Source organism: Candoia aspera, chromosome 16 (assembly GCF_035149785.1).
Source record: "Candoia aspera isolate rCanAsp1 chromosome 16, rCanAsp1.hap2, whole genome shotgun sequence".
Classification (NCBI taxonomy): Eukaryota; Metazoa; Chordata; class Lepidosauria; order Squamata; family Boidae; genus Candoia; species Candoia aspera.
In genome coordinates this window covers 1,880,388-1,906,490 of record NC_086168.1, presented here as the reverse complement: position 1 = coordinate 1,906,490, position 26,103 = coordinate 1,880,388, and the positions used below count along the sequence as shown (strand labels likewise).

At 48.8% G+C, this 26,103-nt stretch overlaps 2 protein-coding genes and 1 long non-coding RNA gene across 3 annotated transcripts; 2 read left to right on the top strand and 1 right to left on the bottom strand.

Annotated features, from left to right (window-relative positions):
* The first annotated feature begins 387 nt into the window (after positions 1-387).
* LOC134506190 (caspase recruitment domain-containing protein 9-like) lies at positions 388-2,233 on the top strand. Its single transcript, XM_063316256.1, has 3 exons — positions 388-676; positions 1,212-1,253; positions 2,114-2,233. Exons 1-3 carry the CDS (start codon positions 431-433, stop codon positions 2,216-2,218), a joined length of 393 nt encoding a protein of 130 aa, XP_063172326.1. The 5' UTR covers positions 388-430; the 3' UTR covers positions 2,219-2,233.
* Positions 2,234-6,399: 4,166 nt separating this feature from the next.
* On the bottom strand, positions 6,400-24,451 carry LOC134506282 (zinc finger protein 850-like). The gene is made up of 6 exons (XM_063316430.1): positions 24,137-24,451; positions 21,977-23,819; positions 19,981-20,107; positions 19,411-19,528; positions 15,899-16,021; positions 6,400-8,227 (listed from the first exon to the last, which is right to left on the bottom strand). Exons 1-6 carry the CDS (start codon positions 24,449-24,451, stop codon positions 6,635-6,637), a joined length of 4,119 nt encoding a protein of 1,372 aa, XP_063172500.1. The 3' UTR covers positions 6,400-6,634.
* On the top strand, positions 14,542-17,911 carry LOC134506195 (uncharacterized). Its single transcript, XR_010068779.1, has 5 exons — positions 14,542-14,712; positions 15,833-16,024; positions 16,560-16,601; positions 17,455-17,503; positions 17,822-17,911. It is a non-coding gene; the product is annotated as an uncharacterized LOC134506195 (long non-coding RNA).
* Positions 24,452-26,103: the final 1,652 nt, after the last annotated feature.

The following is a 26,103-nucleotide window of genomic DNA, read 5'->3' as shown; positions in this document are numbered from 1 at the left end:
AAAGACACTCTTTTTGTCATGTCATGTCACGTCATCTCATGCCTGAACTTGAGCCCTTTACCCTTTACTTCTCTTCCATTCCAAGCCACCGTCTTCCACGTGCCGGAGACGTCAGCAGATGGGCCCACAGACGTTGACCTCTGCCACCCATCACGGCTTTGGCCATCAAAGATTTCACCCGGTGCTAAATGGGCCTGGGTGCCTTGCGGTTCGGCCCCTTTGAGAACCAGTCACTGTCGCATCTGGGGAACAAACCCTCACGTTAAGCCCAAAGAATACACATTTGTTTGGGGATGGCATGTTACGTGAGCACAGGAGTTGCGTTTCCTCAGCCAGCATTCAGGGCTCAACGTGCTGTGTGAACCCAGCCAGTCCCGGGAACCCTCGCCGGCTCGATCTGACTGGCTGGTCTAAGCCACCGGTGGGCTTCATGGTTGACTCTTGGGGGATTATCCTTGCCTCCGCCCTGATTGTCTTGCTCCAGGCTCTCCTGACCCAGGAGGGGTACCAGAAGCAATATTCCCAAAGCCTGAGGGATAAGGACAGCTACCGGAAGCAGATCCGGGACCTCGGGGAGCGTTGTGACGAACTGCAGCTTCAGCTCTTCCAGAAGGAGGGACAGCTGCTGAGTGCCGAAGCGAAGCTGAAAAGGCTGTGCGTCGATCCTTCCGCCCTGGTAGGTCATAGGCTAAAGCATTTATTGGCACGGGCCTTCTTTCCCAGCCGGTTCCTCCCATTGCTTGGGAGGAATGGCCCAAGAGACGATTTGTCCCTTGCTGGTTCCTGGCATCCCTCCCTGCATGGAAGCCAGCTGAGCCCAGGCATTGCGCAGGGGCTGCCCACAGAGCGGGAACAAACCCTTTGGGAGCTGGACGGCGCATCAGCTCGAGAATAATAGATAATAAATTGTGGGGCGTGAGGCCACAGGGATTCCTTCTACGGGTCCCTTCCTTCTCTGCATTAGTTATCACTGATGTTATTGTTCGGGCTCTAATTCAGCTGAGGATTCCCTCAGTACCCTTGTTCCAAACTGCCCGCTGCCTTGGGTGTTGCTCCAAAGGGAACGGTGACGCCTCAGTCAAGCAACCTAAGCAATGAAGAATCAATGAAAGTGATCAGATATTTCTGGGCAATTGGGGGATAGACATGCAAGGTCTTCCAGCACTTCAGCTCTTCTTAGCATCTTGTCGATGAACTTCTTGCCATTCCAGACTTCCGATCTTGAGGAAAACTCATCCCGGAGCTCTCAAGAGGTGAGTTGCAAGTATCCGGCCACCCGATTTTTGCTCTTGCTGTCCCCGTTCAGGCAGAGCTGTAGGTTGTGTGTCCTTACACCCCTCAGATCCCGCTATTACTCACACAGCAACCAGGCTTTGCAAGGCATTTCCCTCCTGAAGCAAAAACAGGAAGGTCCCCACGCTCCGGTTGCAAATGGGAGGAGGGAGGGAAGCTGCAAAAGAAACGGGTGCCTGTTTTCTCACGTTGCGAAGGCTGCATTCGCATAGCACACTTCAACGCTTTACTGGCTGAATCTTCTCTGGGTTTGCCCCATGCAAACCCAGAGGTTAAGCACGTTAAGCGGACGGGCTGGACTAGTGCCCACTCCCAGGTTAAGGAAGCCAAACCAACGCTAGTGTTGCAGCCGCAACTGCAAAGACGTCGAGCTGCACAAGTAGCCCAGTACTTCTTGAATAAATTTTGAAATGTATGTATGTATTTATTTCGTATGGCATAGCAGAATGCAGCATTGTTGCATGAAACTCACAGAAACAATGTATAAAAGTGTATAAAATATAGGACACTGGGACAACAAATTATTTTAAAAACACGCAATACAAATGAATAAAATTATGAACAAGTGAGCAGCTACTAAAGTAACTAAGCCGATGGCTGGATATCTAGATGGACAGCAGTACCCTCTGCATTGGTTGGATGGGTTTGGGTTAAACCTTCTGTGGCTTGACAGCTCCTAAAAATGCAGATCCTTTTAACTGCAGAATTGCTTTAGGAAACATCACTTCTGCTCATTCCCTTAACGGGAAAAGAAAGTAATATTCCTTCAAAAATTGAGTATCTTCTTCTTTTCCCCCCCTCTCCCCCCTCTTGCCCAAAGCTGGCTCCCCATGGAAACCCAGATGAAGACGGGAAAGGTGCCAAAGCAAGTATGTTCATCTGCCGCAAGGGATCTTTTCTTTCTTGTTTAGAGGGGCAGGAGTGATGTTTTGAGTTAGGCCTCCAGCCCGGGTGGTGCCTCACACGGGGCAGAGATGGTCTCACGCTCTGCAGTTCAAGAACGAGGAGGATTTTGATCCTGGATGGTCCTGCCACTGGATTGCGAGAGGTTATGACGACACCCAGGTCTCCGACCATCCGACGTGCCCCAGAAACCCATTTAAATCAGTGGCACAGAACGTTGACGAGTGAGTAATAAGTGGTCTATGAATCTACAGATGCGTTCTTCTCTTTTATTTCTTCCGTAGAAGAACGCTGCGGCGTTCAGGACCCCCCGCTTGGTGTTCTCGGAAACATTCATCTTCTTCCATCACAAGTAACTATGAATTTCCCTTCCTGTCTCTCCATCCATCTCTCCGCTCACCCGGCCACGGTACAAGGGTAGCCCAGTAACTGAGTTTTCCTGCCCTGTCTTTCTTCACGGCGTTCTGTTTTAGATTCTTCACCACTTGGATTCTTTATTTTTACCTCTGTTTATATTATTTATTACTGTATTTTATTCTGTGTATTTATGGCTATGGTTTTTAATCGATTGTTGTAAACCGCCCAGAGTCCCCCGGCGGGAGGAGATGGGCGGGGATAAACTAGACAAACAAATAAATAAATAAATTCTCTTCATCTCCGTAGCTGAGGGTCTTCGTTTGGACCCTCGCCCCTCCTCCACGCCAGTGAATTGTCAGCCAGGCTTGTTCTGGACATGAGTTTAGCACTATTTCAGAACTCAGCTAGACCCACGTTCAGAAATAGGCCAACTGGGAATTCACCTGCTTGGAGCACATACTGATTTTCTTTCCCCTACAAGGCCATTTTGTCAGTTCTGATGTATCTCTTCCCTCAACACTTTGGGAACCAGACTAGTATGCAAGGGACGCCTTCGTATGTTTTCACGGCCAGTTTGCAAACTAGTATCATCCCTACCTCTCCCTCATTCTCAGAAATTCAAAATCCAGCCTACTGTCAATGCCAAGTCCTGAGCATTGTGTGACCCTGACCTTTCTGGAGCATTACGTGCTGCGGTTTTCACCTTCTCTTTAGCTGCTGAGAACTTTCTCATCCTGTAGCTTTATACTACTATATTCAGAGCCTTACGTCTGCTCTCCTCCTCCAGGAAGGGGGTCCAGCGGATGGGGACCTGTCGGAGAAGGGGCGTCGGCGAATGAAGGACAGTTTTGAGCATTATCGGAGGTAAATCTCCCTTGTCAATGGATCCCTGGTGCAGATGAAACCCTTCCCCATCCAGCTACGGTTAAGCCAGAAGGGAAAATATTCCTACCAAATGCAGCTTTGTGTTGCTGCTCCTTAGAGGAACCGTGGGCGTTTAGCAGGTTGCAGAGATTTTTCCTAATTTAAAAGGCTTGCTTGGAAGAGACCAACACGCTTCTCCTATCTGCAGCAGGCGCCCCCAAACTTCCCTAGTCCTTTTTGGAGAGGGAGGGAGAGGTAGCAGAGGTGACGGTTAGCATGATAAGAAAAGGCTCAGCATCATTTCAGTGGCCACTCGCTGGAGAAGCTGTGCAGCTGGAATGGGACCAGGGAGTCTCGAACTCAGACCCCTGCCTACACTGGAGCCTAGCCCCCTACCTTACGGGGTCACCCCAGGGAAGAAAGAAATGAGTGAGCTCCCAGGCACGGCCTCTTGTGCTTTCAAGGCAGGATAATCATCAATGAGGTTTTTTTAGCCACAGGGAAGCACATCTGAGGACTCCTCCCTCTAAACCGATTTGGAACCTGCCTTGCAGAAAGAGAGCCCTAAGAGGAGGGCAGAAGAGCCGGTGTCACGAAGCTGACTGGGAACATTCGTCAGGAAGTGACAACACAGACACCGAAGGCTCCTGACCTCATCTGCTACCCGCAGGAAGAAGTGGAGAATGCCGGAGACGCTTTCGTTTGGGCGCAGCCGAGCTGCAACCATCCTCTTCTTATTTGCCAGCAAGGGGGGCAGCGGGATGGCTAAACTGTGGAACCAGGTTATTCTGTTCACGGCTTTACATTCCTACCCAGGGCCGACCGAATGATGCTGTCAAGATGCTTTCCCAGTGTCTGGAGGCTTTGTGGATCTGCATGAGCAACAGCAGCTTTGGGCTCCATCCAAATAAGACTGAGTGGCTGTGGGGTTTAGCCACCCCGCACCCCCCCCCCAATATCTAGAGACCTTGCTGTTTTAGATTCTAGATTTTGCATTTATATATTGGCTGTTTTTGATTCCTTCTGCATTTACACAGTATGCTGCCCAGAGTCACACTGGCTGAGTTGAGCAGCTTTGTGTGTCTTGAAACAAAGAAGCAAACATTGTAACACACAGGACCTCAAGCTGCCCTAGAAGACCATCTGGAAGCTACAATTAGTCCAGAATGCAGCTACGCGGGCAGCAACAGGCATCCCCTGGTCCACCCATGTATCTGTATTACTTCGTGAGCTCTGCTGGCTTCCTATAAGCTTCTAGGCACAACTGAGGGTATTGGTGATCATCTAGAAAGCCTTCACGGCTCAGGACCGTGTTCTCGGTGGGCTTGCTGATCTGTTCTTGGGCTTGCCCTTCCCACAGAACCCAACAGAGCAGACATACTTGGCGGCCCCTTCATGAAACCATATCATCTTGTGGGACCCGGGCACCCAGCGCCCAGATCTGGAGGGCCCCAACCCTGCTGGTCCTCCCTACGGTTTGACAGCCTGGACGGTTTCCGTGAGCGCTGGGTTAGGACACTGGAGGAGCCCATCTGGAGAACTGGCGGAAGATGCTGAGTTCCGGGCCTCCCTCGGGGTCGTTTTCTATGGCGCTGCGGTGGGTCTTGAACACTTAGCCTGGCTTTGCTTTCCATCCTGCCTCAGCCTGCCAGCTTGACTTATCTTTTCCAAGGCGCTCACGGCTGCTCGCTCTACGAAGTGCTAGTCTGCAGCACATTCCTCGACTGTTCGTTGATCCTGATGGTTGATCCTGAAAGGAGATGCTATCCACCACTTGGACCGGAATTCACTGATTGGCCTGGTTCTCGCATGTCAATAGGCTACTGGTTGGCTTCCCATAGAGAAGATTACTCTGATGTCCGCTGAACCACGTCTACAGCGACCAACTCCCTTTAAATCTTTGGATTCAGCTATCAGCCAGATCCATAGCACAGCCAGGGTGCCTTCCCAGACAGGCCTCCGTAGTACCTAAAGTGTCAAATACACCTAGGCTGGTAGAAATTCGAGCAAAAATCTTAGCCACAGATCCAGATCAAAAGGTAATTATCTAATTCTAGTTCTCTTATTTAATTTCTGCAAGATTATCTAAGATGCTCCTTGCATAGTAATTCACTCCATTTGATTCCCAGGCCTTAAATTTTCATCCCCTTGGAATCCCTTAAGCTGAACCCTGAGTTTTGGCCTTGCTCTTCACATATATACTAGATTAGGGCATTTCCTGCAAGTTTGGTGCAAGACCATCATTGTCCCCTTATTTAAGAAGGGGAACAGAGCGATCCGGCCAATTACTGTATAGACCTATATAACAACTGTATTTAGGCCCCTAACTTGTATCTAACTGTACCTACACCCACCAACAGGCCATCTGACTCTCTCCAATTTACGTCTGCCTCGGTTTGTGTGGAGCGCACTTGCTCTCCTATATGCCAATGACATGGCCATTATCTCAAAGTCTCAGTTGGTCTTAGACAGTCTTGTAGTGGTTTTCGCTTAAAAAAAATCTAAAACACATCAGTGGACTATTGAGGAAATCCAATTGACAAGAGTTTCAGATAACTGGGGATGGTCCTACATGCTACTGGCATTTGGAAAACCCACATAGATTATATGAAACCATCTCCAAGGAGGAGCTCTTCCATGCCCCAGGCAAGGAATGTACTCCTGCACCACTGAAGTTGTGTGAGGCAAAGGTTGTGGCCCACATGCTTTGTGGCGCACAGCCACACTGTTCTGATCATTGACTGAATGAATTTGTGGTGATGATATTAATATGTGGAATTGAATACATTTGAGCTCATAACTTCACATACCCCTTGCAGGATTTGTAAGATGAGGACTATTCTGCTATTTTGTAAGAAAATATGAGTGATCAGACAAAACACTTTAATACGTAACGTGATTCAAATTAAACTAGTAGGCACCTTACAACAGCACAATCGTTAAGCAAACCATAGCAATAAAGGAAACAGTAAAATGGTCGCGTTCAGAAGTTGGCATACCCTTGATTGTTTGGGCTGATAATACAGCATACACTCAAGTTGACACACACACGTTGAGATGGCTATGAAGGGTAAGTATGCACACCTGTGCCTTAATAGATTTATTTGTATTAGATTGTAAAAAGTGTCTGTGTATAAATAGTCAATGAGTTTCTCAGCATCCAGGACTGCACTGACTTTGCTGGTTACTGGAGATTTTAGCCACGCTCTGTCCATTTCTATGGTTTCTCTCCTGTGTGGATTCTAATATGGTTTTGGAGATTTCCATTTCTTTTGAAGGATTTTTTACACTCTGTACATTTATAAACTTTTTTCTCTGTGTGAAGTTTATAATGTTTACTGAGACCCACATTGTGACTGAAGCTCCTTCCGCACGCCAGGTATTTATAGGGTTTTTCTCCTGTGTGAACTGTTTGATGTACCCTGAGCTGTCCAGTCTGAGTAAAGCTCTTTCCGCACTCCAGGCATTTATACGGTTTCTCCCCTGAATGGATCCTTTGATGCGTACAAAGGCTTCCACTGCAACTGAAGCCGATTCCACACTCCAGGCATTTATAGGGCTTTTCTCCTGTGTGAATTCTTTGATGTTTCCTGAGATCTCCTCTCGATCTGAAACTCTTTCCACACTCCAGGCATTTATAGGGCTTTTCTCCCGTGTGAATTCTTTGATGTATCCTGAGATATCCTACCCAATGGAAACTTTTTCCACACTCCAGGCATTTATATGATTTCTCCCCTGAATGGATTCTTTGATGGTAATAAAGGCTTCCCCTCACACTGAAGCTCCTTCCGCACACCAGGCATTTATAGGGTTTTTCTCCTGTGTGAACTGTTTGATGTACCCTGAGCTGTCCAGTCTGAGTAAAGCTCTTTCCGCACTCCAGGCATTTATACGGTTTCTCCCCTGAATGGATCCTTTGATGCGTACAAAGGCTTCCACTGCAACTGAAGCCGATTCCACACTCCAGGCATTTATAGGGCTTTTCTCCTGTGTGAATTCTTTGATGTTTCCTGAGATCTCCTCTCGATCTGAAACTCTTTCCACACTCCAAGCATTTATATGGTCTCTCTCCTAAATGGATTCTTAGATGTTTATCAAGGCTTCCACTCTGACTGAAGCTCCTTCCGCACTCCAGGCATTTATAGGGTTTTTCTCCTGTGTGAATTCTTTGATGTATTGTGAGATTTCCTATCTGACTGAAACTTTTTCCACATTCCAGGCAGTTATAGGGTTTCTCTCCTGAATGGATTCTTTGATGTGTATTAAGGCTGAAACTAAGACCGAAACTCTTTCCACACTGCAGACATTTATAGGGTTTTTCTCCCGTGTGAATTTTTTGATGTATCTTGAGATGTCCTCTCGATCTGAAACTCTTTCCACACTCCAGGCATTGATAGGGTTTCTCCCCTGAATGGATCCTTTGATGTCTATAAAGGCTTCGCCTCAGACTGAAGCTCCTCCCACAGTCCAGGCATTGATAGGGTTTCTCCCCTGAATGGATCCTTTGATGTCTATAAAGGCTTCGCCTCAGACTGAAGCTCCTCCCACACTCCAGGCATTGATAGGGTTTCTCCCCTGAATGGATCCTTTGATGTCTATAAAGGCTTCCCCTCTCAAAGAAGGTCCTCCCACACTCCAGGCATTGATAGGGTTTCTCCCCTGAATGGATCCTTTGATGTCTATAAAGGCTTCCCCTCTCAAAGAAGGTCCTCCCACACTCCAGGCATTGATAGGGTTTTTCTCCCACGTGAATTCTTTGATGTCTCCTAAGATGTTCTCTCTGACTGAAACTTTTTCTTTCCTTATTTTCCTAAAATCCACACTTGCTGGTTTAAATGTTGTTGGGTTTTTTTCCTTGCTTTCTTCCAATAACACAGTTTACTTTGGTAACGCCCGAAGTCCTTACATTATTTTATTTGATATATAGCCTAGCACTCGGTTATTAAAAGGAAGTGGTGTATTTACTGGTGTCCCAAGCCTAACTTGAAGGGATCATCTGTGTTACTAACGCTGCACGGTGGATGCAGCCAAAATGCAGGGATTATTTTAGAAGTCTGCAATCCAGCAGCCTTTGAGAACCTGCTCTGAGAGGCAGAGGGTTTTCTTCGGAAGGGAAGGTGGGATTTGGGTGCCCATGTCCATGTTACGCAAAGGAACCGCTTGCCGGGGTGAGCAGTTTTTAATGCCAGTCACTCCCTGGGAAAAGGGGTCAGAAAAATGACCGGGCGGAAAATGGGCTGAAGAAAGAGGCACTTCCCCTCCCGAGACAGAGTGCCCAGCTCCATTCTCATCCTCTTCCCAGCTGTTGTAGAAATGAAGACTAGGACGCTCGGGTCTTCATTTAGGAAAAGAGTTTAATATGCGCATAGGTTCAGACAAGCTCATGCTTCAAATTCTGAACCCCGAAGGTTCGGGGTCCTACTTCTTTTATACCCCCCCATTGGGTGATTATACAGCATAGACTAAGTGTCAACTTAGAGATATATGATATAACTACAAAAGCAAGCCGTGTGAAACAAGCCTGGAGGAGCTGGTGAGCTTCCTCCCCATTCCTTATCTTTTCTCACCTAGTTGCTACAGAATACACATACATTCTTGTTTCTTATCTGCCCGTTCGGCTCTTCCCCACATACCACACTTGCAACAGATAGCTTACTTGCAATAGACAATTGCCTGATGAAAGGGCTTTAGTTCTTTGTTGTTTCCTTGACCCTAATTCCAATTCCACCTCACAGCGACAGCCTGGAAAACGGGCGTCAGAGCAGGCATTTTCCCCAGGGCTGCATCGCTCACCGAGGCACTTGGGACTCAGCTCTGCCAAGCCAAAGACGGAAGAGGCTCAAAGCTGGCGGGCTGCTTTGGAGCAGCACAGAGGTGGGGTGTCAAGCAGCACCGTCTGTGGATGGGAAAGCAGCCTTCTGGGGTGCCGGAAAGACTCCTTCGGCCAGGGAGGGGGAACAGCCACCGGGAGGTCAGGGAGCCCCCTCGTCCTCTTGGTGAAGGGGTTCGGTGGAAGAGAAGGGGCCGGAGCAGCACAGATTCTCAGGGACATTCCCTGCGTTGGCAGTTTCTCTCCCGTCTGCCCAACGCAGTGCAACGCAAACGTCTGCAAAAGCAGGGTGGTTTGCGACCGTCTGCAAAGGAGTTGGTGACAAGGCAGAAATCCTAATATCAGTCCACAGGGACGTGTGGTAGGACAAATACGCACACGGCCCACAGATACCTTCTCCCACATACACCACAACACAGCTGCATGTAGAAACGCACATATATGTATTGCACTCTTCCATTTCAGGATCAGAAACGTTATGCAAAATGCAAGGGGAGAAACGAAGTCGCAAGGAAGGAAAACTAAAGGCCGGACATGTGAGGAAAGAGAAGGAAACGTAGCTCAGCCAGTGCATCAGCCTCTCCGGGCCTTTCTGTTTTTGCTTCCACCAATAGGTTCCTTGCGTCACTCAGTTCAGGAAATGAAATCTTTTAAAAGCATATTAATTAGTACAAGGAATAAGGAAACACAATGTACACAACGTTGAGGTACACATTAAAAGTCCTCCATTTTCAAACTGCAGATTAAGCCTTGATGAAAGAGAACTGTATGTTGGCCTTCCTAGCGCATCAGTCCAAAGCCAAGTCAGAGATAACGAGCGAACCCATACCATCGAGCCAGGATTTTAAATCAGGGTCACGATGGAGCAGCCTCCGTCCATGATAAATCCAGACTATTTCATAGATCATAGATCATCATACAGCTCAAAGGCCCATTCCTGGTTATCTGATCCAACTCATCCTGCTCAATGCAGGATCCACTAGAGCATCTCCAACAGAGGACCATCCAGCTTCCCTTTGAAGACCAGCAGGGAAGGTGAAGTGACCGCTTCACGTGGCAACCTGTTCCACTGGACGACAACTGCTATCATCAGGAAGCTTCTGGTGTGTAGCTGCAATCTAATTGCTAATTCCTAGTTTGGACCTGTTGCTTCTGACCTTGCCCTCTGGAGCAGTAGGGAGTCAGTTCACCCCCTCTTCTGTTGTCATCCCTTCAGGTAGAAGACTGTCCCATCTCCCTTCACTCACCTTTTCTGTAGATTGAGCCTGCCCAGATCCTTTAACCGTATTGGGCCTGGTCTCCCAGCCCCCTCAGCACCTTGGCGGCCCTCTCTAAGCTTGCTCTGTTTTGTGGCTGTCCTGTCCAGACTGCGGTGCCCAGAACCGGACCCCCTATTCCAAATGGGGCCTGACCAAGACACAGCAGAGGGGAACAATTCCTTGAGGTTTCACTGTGCTTCCCCGTGTTGCTCCTTGCCCGGTCGTCTGCCCTTTCAAACAGACCTCTGCTAAGTCCTCTCCCAGGAACACTTAGCAAATCCCTCTTCCTGTAAATCGGCTGGCTTTCTCTTTGCATAGGGGATCCATGGTGGCGTTTTTCCAGCCGTCAACCATAACCACAGCCACTCCATCAGCAAACTACAACTATATTTGAATGTTTTCCAACTCCGCTATCTGCATCTCTGGCCTTACCATTTTCCCACATTCTCGTAGCATTTATGATTTCCTTTTCATCCTGATATTCCTAGTATTCATTTCAATTGTGCTGTTGGTCACATCTCGGTCCTTCTCATACAAAGGTCCCTTCAGCTGCATTCCAGATCATTTCATGGCTTTTTGTTGCATTCCATTCACTCTGCTGGAGGCTCCTTGGAGCTCAGTTGATCCTCTTCCCGAACCGCCTTTGATTTCCACCAAGACAGCTCAGCGTCTCTCTGCCTCTTGTCGTCTTAATCCTTCCCTGCTCCTTTTGAAGACATCCTTTGTAACTCTCTTTTTCACTCTATACACATCAGAGAAGACCTTGCATCCTAATTTTTTGCAGCGGTCAATTTCAGATGCGTTGCTCCAAGCCTCTTTCACTTCATCCTCCCCCCAATCCTCCTTTTTCATAGTTCCCGTTCATGTACCTCCACATGCTTCTCTGGCCCTTGTAAATATAACTCTTTTCACTCTGTTGCAAGCAGCTTCCATATCCTCTTTCTTACACCCACTTTCCCTTTACTCTCTTGTGAGATTCTTCTAATCTCTTGTTCCTGCAGGATTGGTCCTTTCTCTTCCTGCAGTTAGACTCATTTCACCCTTCTTTCTCTCCTTATTTTCCTAAAATCCACACTTGGCCTACCAAAAATTGGTCTCTCCCATCACCCTTGTGATCCTTCATCCTTCAGTCTTTCCTCATCCACAGTCAATTCTGCTTTAACCGTTTTCTTCATTCCTTTGCCATGTGCATGTATGGACAGACGTATCCTTCACCCATAACTCAGGAGTCTGGAGCATCTTTTCTGACCAAGAAATGTTATCAGAAGGCAGAAGCTGAAGCTCACAAAAGCTTAATCTGTGTTAAAAATATTTGATAGTAGGAAAAGGTGCTACTACGCTCCTCCTGAGTTTTGGCCACGTAGAAACCCAGCTCTCCTCCTACAATGCTTAACTCACTTATTCAAAACAAACCAATCTTTTTCTAAGCAGATATTCACCAAACAGTTTGCACTATGGGTGGTTTTGGGGTCGTTGAATACCTCAGTTGCCTTCTCTGTATTCTTTTATCTCATTCCCAGCCTTCCATGCATGTCACCCAACAGACCCTTTTCTTCTGGATCCCATTCATTTAGCAGGTTGCACCATTTCCCCTCCAACTCACAGCTAATTCATCCATGACCACCGTTCCCTGGAGCATAACCTGTGACTATCACCAGCCTCTGGGTTCCTACTTTTACACAGCCACACCCTGTTGACACCTGTTCCTCTGTTCGGAGATAATTCCAGCCCTTTGATTCATAATGAAATCTACAGCTTCATTTCCTCCAGTGCCACTCCACAAGATCAACCCAGCCTTGTTCAGATTTATGACATCCTTCCCTTTTCTCATACTGTGAAAGACACTCTTTTTGTCATGTCATGTCACGTCACGTCATCTCATGCCTGAACTTGAGCCCTTTACCCTTTACTTCTCTTCCATTCCAAGCCACCGTCTTCCACGTGCCGGAGATGTCAGCAGATGGGCCCACAGACGTTGACCTCTGCCACCCATCACGGCTTTGGCCATCAAAGATTTCACCCGGTGCTTTTAGGAAGGTAGAGAAGGTGTAAGTTAGCAGCCTTAGGTACAGATGTGCTAATGCCAAGAACAACACTGGTCGCCGATGGCATGTTTTGGCTGTTCTGTTCGGTAAGGATCTCTAATCTGGAATCTCCCTTGCAAACCAAAATAGTGTTCCTCACATGCCACCAGCTAGGAAGTACAGGTGATATCCTGACACGCTCTGGATTCACAGAGAGAGAGAGAGGGAGAGAGAGAGAGAGATGTGATGAACTCAGAAGCGAGGGAGGGAGGGAGGGAGGGAGGGAGGAAGGAAGGAAGGAAGGAAGAAGGAAGGAAGGAAGGAAGAAGGAAGGAAGGAAGGAAGGAAGGAAGGAAGAAGGAAGGAAGGAAGGAAGGAAGGAAGGAAGGAAGGAAGGAAGGAAAAGTTAACTGTTTTGATCAAAAGTCTTCATGAAGAAGCTATGATTGCGCTAATGTCCCACTTGCGTTCACATTTATGACCATTGCACCATCCCGTGGTCACGTGATCACCCTTTTCGACCTTCCTGTCCGGCTTTTGGCAAGCAAAATCAATGGGGAACCACGTGATTCGCTTAACAACCACTTGGTTCTCTTAAAACCCACAGTGTTTTGCTTAATGACCGCTGCAATAAATGTCATAAAATCGTGTCAGATTCGCTAAATGACTGCTTCATTTAGCCACCAAAATTCCAGTCCCAATTGTGTCATTAAGCGAGGACTACCTGTATGGCTAAACCATGGTCTGCCCTTGTCTGGGAAGCTGGTCAGTGACTCGCAGCAGCAGTTTCGTAGCACCAAACCCGCTTCAGAAACAAGTCCGAGGAAGTGCTTTGCGACCCTCACAAGTGCAGCACCTCTCCTGTCCACCAAAAGCAGCCCGTTGTGTTTTTTCACATTTTCCCCAGAACGTGTAAAATGGCGCTGCTGCTTAATGAGGAATCCACTTAGTGAAGCATTCCTGAAGTGCGACTCTTACTGCAGTCGCCCTGCTTTTCAAGTCTCGGAATCGTTTTCGAAGCGTAGCTCCACTCAGAGACTCCTTGCGGCCGAAAGGAGGCCTTCCTACGGAGCTACAGCCCCGGCGCCATCCCGGGACCTCCTCCCACCCTGCGGTGTTGTATTCTGCCCAAGATGGCGGTGGCCAAGGCAGACGGTCTTTTCAGAATCGCAGTCACGGAGCTGCTTGCGAAGGATCCACCCTGACTCAGAGGCCTGCTCCTGCGTTTCAGAGTCTGGATGGAGGCAGTTCCGAGCCTGATCGAAAACTGGAAGGTGCCTGAGCAGACAGAGATGGAGGTTGTTTCAACCAGAATCATTTTTTTCCGTGCGTGGAGGTTTTTAAAAGGAGAAGTCAAAGGACAGACAGTCCTCAGTTAACGAACGGTCTCTTAACGACGGCCTGGGAAAGGGTGCTTTGCGGCCCGTAAACCACTTCTGGCTGCCGTGAAACGTTGCGCCGTCCCCCCATTCACATGACTGCATTTCAGGCACTCGGCAACCGGCTCGCATTTATGACCGGTTGCCGAGCGCCCTGCGGTCACGTGATCGCCATTTGCAGTCTTGTCTGCTGGCCTCCCCAGAAAGTCAGTGGGGAAGCCGGCAGGGAAGGTTGCAAGCGGGGCGGGGGGGAACGTAAGCGAGGGAAACCCTCATGGAGCCGCAAGGACGAAGCTCAGACCTTGAAGATCTTCGTTCCTGCAGCCCCAAACAAGCCATTCAAGCCCTCTGCGAGAGGGGAGGAGAAGCCCTTCGCCAGGCGGCTCTTTCAGGCGGCTCTTTCGCTCCATCCCTTAATGACCGACCATGGAGATCGCTTAACGACCGCAACCGGGAGTGCTGGGATTGCGGTCGTTGAGCGAAGTAGTCACGTGGGCGTCTCGCTTAACGACAAATTTGCTCAACGACCGAGATTCCAGTCTCAGTTGTGGTCGTTAATTGACGACTACCTTGTATGTCAATTCCTCCTTTCTCCCAAATCTAGCTAAGGGACACAGCCATGCATGAGACAATATCCAGACTTCCTCCCTTTGGCTCACATTGTATTATTTGGTCAGCTTGTAGGAGAGAAGGAGCTGCTGGAACTGAGATGCACTTGCTTGCAAAATGATAACCAAATTTATCAAGATCGTATCAAGGCCATTTTAAAACAGCTGGAAGAGGTGGCTGCTGAAAGAGACCAGGTAAAGATTACTCTATGCTCCCCCAGCGTGGTGCATCATCATCATCATCATCATCATCATCATCATCATCTCAATTTTCTCCTCTTCTAACAAGCCTCCTTAAAGCAGTGAGTCTGATTAGAAATAACAGTAAAAGAACAGCAAATGTAAGTTGCGGCTGGCAGGAGAGAAGGATAAATCAGTGTTTTTCAATCTTGGCAATTTCCCAATGTGTGATCTTCACTGCCCAGAATTCCCTAGCCCGTGTGGCCGCTGCTGAGAATTCTGGGAATTGAAGTCCACATCTGAAAGTTGCCAAGATTGGGAAACACTGGAGTAAATGGAAAAGTCTGCCCTCTGTTGACTGAGTGGGGTACTGAAAGGGCAAAGTGCTACTTGGGAAAAGATTGTGAAGGCTGCCCCCCAGTGGCTCATTGGGATACTGCAGTTGCAAAGGGGAAGCTGGAGCGTCCTGGGGCCCAACCGCAGGCTGTGTGAAGGTCTCCACCCCCTCCCCAAGACAGAAGCAGTGCCTGGCAAACCATCACGAGCCCCTTATAGGGTCTCCCTCCTCCACAAAGCTTGGTGGCCTCTCGGTCCCACCGGCTTCCATAGCACCCTCTGTTGCTAGCCCGGCTGGGGATGATGGGGGGTTTTGCACACTAGTCTGGAGCTCATGACATTGGGGGACGCCGCAGAGTAGGGATGGCCAAGTGACTCTGCTGTGGGGAAGGTCTTGCACCAGAAAAAGTGCTCTCACAGGGGAACATGGCTTGGGAGTTCTGCCCTTCGATCGCAAAGACAGCATCTGGCTGAGTTCACCCAACACACAGGCGAAGGCTAAAATGGGCCTGGGTGCCTTGCGGTTCGGCCCCTTTGAGAACCAGTCACTGTCGCATCTGGGGAACAAACCCTCACGTTAAGCCCAAAGAATACACATTTGTTTGGGGATGGCATGTTACGTGAGCACAGGAGTTGCGTTTCCTCAGCCAGCATTCAGGGCTCAACGTGCTGTGTGAACCCAGCCAGTCCCGGGAACCCTCGCCGGCTCGATCTGACTGGCTGGTCTAAGCCACCGGTGGGCTTCATGGTTGACTCTTGGGGGATTATCCTTGCCTCCACCCTGATTGTCTTGCTCCAGGCTCTCCTGACCCAGGAGGGGTACCAGAAGCAATATTCCCAAAGCCTGAGGGATAAGGACAGCTACCGGAAGCAGATCCGGGACCTCGGGGAGCGTTGTGACGAACTGCAGCTTCAGCTCTTCCAGAAGGAGGGACAGCTGCTGAGTGCCGAAGCGAAGCTGAAAAGGCTGTGCGTCGATCCTTCCGCCCTGGTAGGTCGTAGGGAAAAGCGTTTATTGGCACGGGCCTTCTTTCCCAGCCGGTTCCTCCCATTGCTTGGGAGGAATGGCCCAAGAGACGATTTGTCCCTTGCTGGTTCCTGGCATCCCTCCCTGTGTGGAAGCCAGCTGAGCCCAGGCATTGCGCAGGGGCTGCCCACAGAGCGGGAACAAACCCTTTGGGAGCTGGACGGCGCATCAGCTCGAGAATAATAGATAATAAATTGTGGGGCGTGAGGCCACAGGGATTCCTTCTACGGGTCCCTTCCTTCTCTGCATTAGTTATCACTGATGTTATTGTTCGGGCTCTAATTCAGCTGAGGATTCCCTCAGTACCCTTGTTCCAAACTGCCCGCTGCCTTGGGTGTTGCTCCAAAGGGAACGGTGACGCCTCAGTCAAGCAACCTAAGCAATGAAGAATCAATCAAAGTGATCAGATATTTCTGGGCAATTGGGGGATAGACATGCAAGGTCTTCCAGCACTTCAGCTCTTCTTAGCATCTTGTCGATGAACTTCTTGCCATTCCAGACTTCCGATCTTGAGGAAAACTCATCCCGGAGCTCTCAAGAGGTGAGTTGCAAGTATCCGGCCACCCGATTTTTGCTCTTGCTGTCCCCGTTCAGGCAGAGCTGTAGGTTGTGTGTCCTTACACCCCTCAGATCCCGCTATTACTCACACAGCAACCAGGCTTTGCAAGGCATTTCCCTCCTGAAGCAAAAACAGGAAGGTCCCCACGCTCCGGTTGCAAATGGGAGGAGGGAGGGAAGCTGCAAAAGAAACGGGTGCCTGTTTTCTCACGTTGCGAAGGCTGCATTCGCATAGCACACTTCAACGCTTTACTGGCTGAATCTTCTCTGGGTTTGCCCCATGCGCCGCACTGTACGATAAGCGGACGGGCTGGACTAGTGCCCACTCCCAGGTTAAGGAAGCCAAACCAACGCTAGTGTTGCAGCCGCAACTGCAAAGACGTCGAGCTGCACAAGTAGCCCAGTACTTCTTGAATAAATTTTGAAATGTATGTATGTATTTATTTCGTATGGCATAGCAGAATGCAGCATTGTTGCATGAAACTCACAGAAACAATGTATAAAAGTGTATAAAATATAGGACACTGGGACAACAAATTATTTTAAAAACACGCAATACAAATGAATAAAATTATGAACAAGTGAGCAGCTACTAAAGTAACTAAGCCGATGGCTGGATATCTAGATGGACAGCAGTACCCTCTGCATTGGTTGGATGGGTTTGGGTTAAACCTTCTGTGGCTTGACAGCTCCTAAAAATGCAGATCCTTTTAACTGCAGAATTGCTTTAGGAAACATCACTTCTGCTCATTCCCTTAACGGGAAAAGAAAGTAATATTCCTTCAAAAATTGAGTATCTTCTTCTTTTCCCCCCCTCTCCCCCCTCTTGCCCAAAGCTGGCTCCCCATGGAAACCCAGATGAAGACGGGAAAGGTGCCAAAGCAAGTATGTTCATCTGCCGCAAGGGATCTTTTCTTTCTTGTTTAGAGGGGCAGGAGTGATGTTTTGAGTTAGGCCTCCAGCCCGGGTGGTGCCTCACACGGGGCAGAGATGGTCTCACGCTCTGCAGTTCAAGAACGAGGAGGATTTTGATCCTGGATGGTCCTGCCACTGGATTGCGAGAGGTTATGACGACACCCAGGTCTCCGACCATCCAACGTGCCCCAGAAACCCATTTAAATCAGTGGCACAGAACGTTGACGAGTGAGTAATAAGTGGTCTATGAATCTACAGATGCGTTCTTCTCTTTTATTTCTTCCGTAGAAGAACGCTGCGGCGTTCAGGACCCCCCGTTTGGTGTTCTCGGAAACATTCATCTTCTTCCATCACAAGTAACTATGAATTTCCCTTCCTGTCTCTCCATCCATCTCTCCGCTCACCCGGCCACGGTACAAGGGTAGCCCAGTAACTGAGTTTTCCTGCCCTGTCTTTCTTCACGGCGTTCTGTTTTAGATTCTTCACCATTTGGATTCTTTATTTTTACCTCTGTTTATATTATTTATTACTGTATTTTATTCTGTGTATTTATGGCTATGGTTTTTAATCGATTGTTGTAAACCGCCCAGAGTCCCCCGGCAGGAGGAGATGGGCGGGGATAAACTAGACAAACAAATAAATAAATAAATTCTCTTCATCTCCGTAGCTGAGGGTCTTCATTTGGACCCTCGCCCCTCCTCCACGCCAGTGAATTGTCAGCCAGGCTTGTTCTGGACATGAGTTTAGCACTATTTCAGAACTCAGCTAGACCCACGTTCAGAAATAGGCCAACTGGGAATTCACCTGCTTGGAGCACATACTGATTTTCTTTCCCCTACAAGGCCATTTTGTCAGTTCTGATGTATCTCTTCCCTCAACACTTTGGGAACCAGACTAGTATGCAAGGGACGCCTTCGTATGTTTTCACGGCCAGTTTGCAAACTAGTATCATCCCTACCTCTCCCTCATTCTCAGAAATTCAAAATCCAGCCTACTGTCAATGCCAAGTCCTGAGCATTGTGTGACCCTGACCTTTCTGGAGCATTACGTGCTGCGGTTTTCACCTTCTCTTTAGCTGCTGAGAACTTTCTCATCCTGTAGCTTTATACTACTATATTCAGAGCCTTACGTCTGCTCTCCTCCTCCAGGAAGGGGGTCCAGCGGATGGGGACCTGTCGGAGAAGGGGCGTCGGCGAATGAAGGACAGTTTTGAGCATTATCGGAGGTAAATCTCCCTTGTCAATGGATCCCTGGTGCAGATGAAACCCTTCCCCATCCAGCTACGGTTAAGCCAGAAGGGAAAATATTCCTACCAAATGCAGCTTTGTGTTGCTGCTCCTTAGAGGAACCGTGGGCGTTTAGCAGGTTGCAGAGATTTTTCCTAATTTAAAAGGCTTGCTTGGAAGAGACCAACACGCTTCTCCTATCTGCAGCAGGCGCCCCCAAACTTCCCTAGTCCTTTTTGGAGAGGGAGGGAGAGGTAGCAGAGGTGGCGGTTAGCATGATAAGAAAAGGCTCAGCATCATTTCAGTGGCCACTCGCTGGAGAAGCTGTGCAGCTGGAATGGGACCAGGGAGTCTCGAACTCAGACCCCTGCCTACACTGGAGCCTAGCCCCCTACCTTACGGGGTCACCCCAGGGAAGAAAGAAATGAGTGAGCTCCCAGGCACGGCCTCTTGTGCTTTCAAGGCAGGATAATCATCAATGAGGTTTTTTTAGCCACAGGGAAGCACATCTGAGGACTCCTCCCTCTAAACCGATTTGGAACCTGCCTTGCAGAAAGAGAGCCCTAAGAGGAGGGCAGAAGAGCCGGTGTCACGAAGCTGACTGGGAACATTCGTCAGGAAGTGACAACACAGACACCGAAGGCTCCTGACCTCATCTGCTACCCGCAGGAAGAAGTGGAGAATGCCGGAGACGCTTTCGTTTGGGCGCAGCCGAGCTGCAACCATCCTCTTCTTATTTGCCAGCAAGGGGGGCAGCGGGATGGCTAAACTGTGGAACCAGGTTATTCTGTTCACGGCTTTACATTCCTACCCAGGGCCGACCGAATGATGCTGTCAAGATGCTTTCCCAGTGTCTGGAGGCTTTGTGGATCTGCATGAGCAACAGCAGCTTTGGGCTCCATCCAAATAAGACTGAGTGGCTGTGGGGTTTAGCCACCCCGCACCCCCCCCCAATATCTAGAGACCTTGCTGTTTTAGATTCTAGATTTTGCATTTATATATTGGCTGTTTTTGATTCCTTCTGCATTTACACAGTATGCTGCCCAGAGTCACACTGGCTGAGTTGAGCAGCTTTGTGTGTCTTGAAACAAAGAAGCAAACATTGTAACACACAGGACCTCAAGCTGCCCTAGAAGACCATCTGGAAGCTACAATTAGTCCAGAATGCAGCTACGCGGGCAGCAACAGGCATCCCCTGGTCCACCCATGTATCTGTATTACTTCGTGAGCTCTGCTGGCTTCCTATAAGCTTCTAGGCACAACTGAGGGTATTGGTGATCATCTAGAAAGCCTTCACGGCTCAGGACCGTGTTCTCGGTGGGCTTGCTGATCTGTTCTTGGGCTTGCCCTTCCCACAGAACCCAACAGAGCAGACATACTTGGCGGCCCCTTCATGAAACCATATCATCTTGTGGGACCCGGGCACCCAGCGCCCAGATCTGGAGGGCCCCAACCCTGCTGGTCCTCCCTACGGTTTGACAGCCTGGACGGTTTCCGTGAGCGCTGGGTTAGGACACTGGAGGAGCCCATCTGGAGAACTGGCGGAAGATGCTGAGTTCCGGGCCTCCCTCGGGGTCGTTTTCTATGGCGCTGCGGTGGGTCTTGAACACTTAGCCTGGCTTTGCTTTCCATCCTGCCTCAGCCTGCCAGCTTGACTTATCTTTTCCAAGGCGCTCACGGCTGCTCGCTCTACGAAGTGCTAGTCTGCAGCACATTCCTCGACTGTTCGTTGATCCTGATGGTTGATCCTGAAAGGAGATGCTATCCACCACTTGGACCGGAATTCACTGATTGGCCTGGTTCTCGCATGTCAATAGGCTACTGGTTGGCTTCCCATAGAGAAGATTACTCTGATGTCCGCTGAACCACGTCTACAGCGACCAACTCCCTTTAAATCTTTGGATTCAGCTATCAGCCAGATCCATAGCACAGCCAGGGTGCCTTCCCAGACAGGCCTCCGTAGTACCTAAAGTGTCAAATACACCTAGGCTGGTAGAAATTCGAGCAAAAATCTTAGCCACAGATCCAGATCAAAAGGTAATTATCTAATTCTAGTTCTCTTATTTAATTTCTGCAAGATTATCTAAGATGCTCCTTGCATAGTAATTCACTCCATTTGATTCCCAGGCCTTAAATTTTCATCCCCTTGGAATCCCTTAAGCTGAACCCTGAGTTTTGGCCTTGCTCTTCACATATATACTAGATTAGGGCATTTCCTGCAAGTTTGGTGCAAGACCATCATTGTCCCCTTATTTAAGAAGGGGGACAGAGCGATCCGGCCAATTACTGTATAGACCTATATAACAACTGTATTTAGGCCCCTAACTTGTATCTAACTGTACCTACACCCACCAACAGGCCATCTGACTCTCTCCAATTTACGTCTGCCTCGGTTTGTGTGGAGCGCACTTGCTCTCCTATATGCCAATGACATGGCCATTATCTCAAAGTCTCAGTTGGTCTTAGACAGTCTTGTAGTGGTTTTCGCTTAAAAAAAATCTAAAACACATCAGTGGACTATTGAGGAAATCCAATTGACAAGAGTTTCAGATATCTGGGGATGGTCCTACATGCTACTGGCATTTGGAAAACCCACATAGATTATATGAAACCATCTCCAAGGAGGAGCTCTTCCACGCCCCAGGCAAGGAATGTACTCCTGCACCACTGAAGTTGTGTGAGGCAAAGGTTGTGGCCCACATGCTTTGTGGCGCACAGCCACACTGTTCTGATCATTGACTGAATGAATTTGTGGTGATGATATTAATATGTGGAATTGAATACATTTGAGCTCATAACTTCACATACCCCTTGCAGGATTTGTAAGATGAGGACTATTCTGCTATTTTGTAAGAAAATATGAGTGATCAGACAAAACACTTTAATACGTAACGTGATTCAAATTAAACTAGTAGGCACCTTACAACAGCACAATCGTTAAGCAAACCATAGCAATAAAGGAAACAGTAAAATGGTCGCGTTCAGAAGTTGGCATACCCTTGATTGTTTGGGCTGATAATACAGCATACACTCAAGTTGACACACACACGTTGAGATGGCTATGAAGGGTAAGTATGCACACCTGTGCCTTAATAGATTTATTTGTATTAGATTGTAAAAAGTGTCTGTGTATAAATAGTCAATGAGTTTCTCAGCATCCAGGACTGCACTGACTTTGCTGGTTACTGGAGATTTTAGCCACGCTCTGTCCATTTCTATGGTTTCTCTCCTGTGTGGATTCTAATATGGTTTTGGAGATTTCCATTTCTTTTGAAGGATTTTTTACACTCTGTGCATTTATAAACTTTTTTCTCTGTGTGAAGTTTATAATGTTTACTGAGACCCACATTGTGACTGAAGCTCCTTCCGCACGCCAGGTATTTATAGGGTTTTTCTCCTGTGTGAACTGTTTGATGTACCCTGAGCTGTCCAGTCTGAGTAAAGCTCTTTCCGCACTCCAGGCATTTATACGGTTTCTCCCCTGAATGGATCCTTTGATGCGTACAAAGGCTTCCACTGCAACTGAAGCCGATTCCACACTCCAGGCATTTATAGGGCTTTTCTCCTGTGTGAATTCTTTGATGTTTCCTGAGATCTCCTCTCGATCTGAAACTCTTTCCACACTCCAGGCATTTATAGGGCTTTTCTCCCGTGTGAATTCTTTGATGTATCCTGAGATATCCTACCCAATGGAAACTTTTTCCACACTCCAGGCATTTATATGATTTCTCCCCTGAATGGATTCTTTGATGGTAATAAAGGCTTCCCCTCACACTGAAGCTCCTTCCGCACACCAGGCATTTATAGGGTTTTTCTCCTGTGTGAACTGTTTGATGTACCCTGAGCTGTCCAGTCTGAGTAAAGCTCTTTCCGCACTCCAGGCATTTATACGGTTTCTCCCCTGAATGGATCCTTTGATGCGTACAAAGGCTTCCACTGCAACTGAAGCCGATTCCACACTCCAGGCATTTATAGGGCTTTTCTCCTGTGTGAATTCTTTGATGTTTCCTGAGATCTCCTCTCGATCTGAAACTCTTTCCACACTCCAAGCATTTATATGGTCTCTCTCCTAAATGGATTCTTAGATGTTTATCAAGGCTTCCACTCTGACTGAAGCTCCTTCCGCACTCCAGGCATTTATAGGGTTTTTCTCCTGTGTGAATTCTTTGATGTATTGTGAGATTTCCTATCTGACTGAAACTTTTTCCACATTCCAGGCAGTTATAGGGTTTCTCTCCTGAATGGATTCTTTGATGTGTATTAAGGCTGAAACTAAGACCGAAACTCTTTCCACACTGCAGACATTTATAGGGTTTTTCTCCCGTGTGAATTTTTTGATGTATCTTGAGATGTCCTCTCGATCTGAAACTCTTTCCACACTCCAGGCATTGGAAGGGTTTTTCTCCCGTGTGAATTCTTTGATGTATTTTGAGGTTTCCTATCTGATTGAAACTTTTTCCACATTCCAGGCATTTATAGGGTTTCTCTCCTGAATGAATTCTTTGATGTTTATTAAGGCTTCCCCTGTCACTGAAGCTCCTTCCACACTCCAGGCATTTATACGGTTTTTCTCCCGTGTGAATATTTTGATGTTGACTGAGATATCCTCCTGCTCTGAAACTCTTTCCACACTGCAGGCATTTGTAGGGTTTTTCTCCTGTGTGAATTCTTTGATGTATCCTGAGATTTCCTATCTGATTGAAGCTTTTTCCACAGTCCAGGCATTTATAGGGCTTCTCTCCTGAATGGATTCTTTGATGTTTATTGAGGCTTCCCCTCACACTGAAGCTCTTTTCACACTCCAGGCATTTATAGGGCTTCTCTCCTGGGTGATTTTCCCCGCCTATTCCGACGCCCTCCGCCGTCCCGCATCGCTTCCCGGGCCCCCTCCTTCCAGGGGGTCCCTCCTCGCTCTGGATCATCTCGTTGGGCGGCCCTTCGGCAGTTCCACCGGGTCCACACCTTTCCCGCCGCCGCGGCCCGGACCGGGGGGCTCCTCTGCGGGCTCCCTCCTCTCCGCTCGGCTTCGCCTCCTTCCTCCGCCGGACGCGGCCGTCCCCCTGAAGGGCGAGAGGGCAAAGGGGGGGGGGGAGGAGGAGGAGGAGAGGCGGGCGGGGCCTCCGTTCCCTTCCCTGAGGGGAGGCCGAGGCCCGCGACGGGGGAAGGCGGAAGCCTCCGGCCTCTCGCGGCCCCTTTCAGGCAGGCAGGCAGGCAGGCAGGCAGGCGGCGGACCCCGGCCTCCCCCCACCCCCCGCCAGCGCCGGGACTACCGGGCCTCGGCTCCCCGGCCTGCCCGCTCCCTCCCGGGACCTCCCTTCTCGGGGAGAGGCCCGCCCCGCCCCACGGACTGCGACTCCCAGCACCCCCCGCGCCCCACCTGCATCCGGGCCCCTCCGCCGCCGAACCGCGAAGGTTTTTTCCTCGCCGGAGTGATTCCGGAACTGAAGGCGGGACCTCCCCGCGCGCCCTTTCCGAGGAAGCTCCGCCTGTTCCGCCCCCGACCGTCCTCCCGCCAATCACCGCCGCCGCCGCACCCAGAGCAGCCAATGAGCTGCTGGTGGCCTTGGGTTCCCTTTCCCACAGGCAAGGTGAGCGCAGAAGACGTCAAGCGGGTGGCGACGAAGATGCTGCGAAAGAAGCCGGCAGTGGCCGCCCTGGGGGACCTGGGGGAGCTGCCCAGCCACGAGCACATCCAGGCCGCCCTTTGCAGCAAGGACGGGCGGCTTCCCAGGACTGTTTCGCTGAAGTCCGTTAGAGCCCCACAAAGTCGGAACTTTGGTTAAAACGACCCATTTCTTGCCACGATGCTTCTCTGCAAGACGGGCAGCTCGGTGCGCACTCTGGGCATCGGGGTGGGTGTGCGAGTGTGAGAACCATTTTCACGTGTCTGTTCAAATTCTGTTGACCCTCAAAATAACTTATTTTGTAAGACTCAAAACTATATGGAGGCGAGGCAGCAGAAGAGAGTTGCCTCCTAAATAGCGGTTTGCTATTTTGGTATCTCAAATTCCTGTCCTTGTTGACTTGACTTAAATTAAGGGACTATAACCCTGTGCCCAAGACCCAGTGCAATCCATGGTGGAGAATATAGATAAAAAAAGTTAATGAGGGTGCTACACTGGTATTCTGAGCTTTTTCCAAAACCTAGCTTAAAACTATTATTATCATCAATTTCCTGTCCTACCTTTATTATTTTTATAAATAACTCACGGTGGTGAACATACCTAATATTCCTTCCTCCGATTTTCCCCACAACAGCAACCCTGTGAGGTGAGTTGGGCTGAGGGGGAGTGACTGGCCCAAGGTCACCCAGCTTTCATGTCTAAGGCCGGACTAGAACTCACAGACTCCTGGTTTCTAGCCCAGCACCTTAACCACTAGACCGTGGGTGGTAGATCAAGCTGCAGTTGTATTTTCAATCTGTAGCAACAAAAATGGGTTATTGTAAGGTCAGGAGATTTATTCAGCGTCTACTATTTTAGTTGTAGTAGGCATTCTTTGAGGTTCCATTGTTTTTTTCCATTATTCTAGACCCAAAATGTGATTTTCTTCTCGTAATGCTCTAGAACCACATACGTGGCATTAAGCCATCTGGCCCAATGCGTTGTGCACTTGGATGTTTCTTCCCCCGAACCTGGTGAGATCTGTTCAGTAGGGAGACGGACCCTTCTTCATAAGTCATGCTGTGCCGCTGACTCACAAAATCCTCCTTTTGCAAATGCCACAAAGAATTTCTGTTGTGCTGAAATAATACGATACTGTTCCAATTGCAGAGGCAGGGGAGGACTGCTTGAAAATAGCCTGAAACATCAGCGAAATAAATGCCTGGACAATTATCTTCCTGCTTCCCTTTCCTTGGGGAATTCACACTCCTTCCTGCAACCTGAGAGTCCTTGTCCTCCCTAGGATGGCTGATTTACGGCTGCTCAGTCAATCACTGCTCTCCCTCGTCCCCGGGGGAACAATTAACTCTAAGGCCAGGGTGAAAATCTTACTTCTTTGGGGCATTTACTGTATCTGGAATTCACTATTAAGCACTACTCTTAACACCCTGTAGGTGTTTGATAAGGAATCAAGCTCTGATTTCGTTCTTGGAGGCACCACGTCACAGGCTTGGAAGGGTGCTCTGGGATGCTGCCCACTGCCACGATCCACCACTACAAAAAACTCTACAGTAGAGGATTCATTTTGAATCTTGTGATTAACGCTTAATTACACCCCGTAGGGGAAAGGAAAAACGTACTGGCTTTGCATGTTGGAGATGATACTGGAATTCCACTGATAAGGATTTAAGCTAAGCTCCAGGTAGGGTGCATCAGCAATGCAGAGTTTTAAGCAGCAGCT

Bases quoted from the DNA above. Each gene is read 5' to 3' on its own strand.
- LOC134506190 (XM_063316256.1), top strand. From the start codon at position 431: ATGGTTGACTCTTGGGGGATTATCCTTGCCTCCGCCCTGATTGTCTTG. The intron at 677-1,211 runs GTAGGTCATAGG...TTGCCATTCCAG, and splicing joins GCGTCGATCCTTCCGCCCTG to ACTTCCGATCTTGAGGAAAA. The intron at 1,254-2,113 runs GTGAGTTGCAAG...TCTTGCCCAAAG, and splicing joins CATCCCGGAGCTCTCAAGAG to CTGGCTCCCCATGGAAACCC.
- LOC134506282 (XM_063316430.1), bottom strand. From the start codon at position 24,451: ATGTGCTCGTGGCTGGGCAGCTCCCCCAGGTCCCCCAGGGCGGCCACT. The intron at 20,108-21,976 runs AGAAATGGACAG...TTCTGTGGGAAG, and splicing joins CCACACAGGAGAGAAACCAT to GGCAAGCCCAAGAACAGATC. The intron at 8,228-15,898 runs GTAGCTGTCCTT...TGTGGATTTTAG, and splicing joins AGGTCCCGGATCTGCTTCCG to GAAAATAAGGAAAGAAAAAG.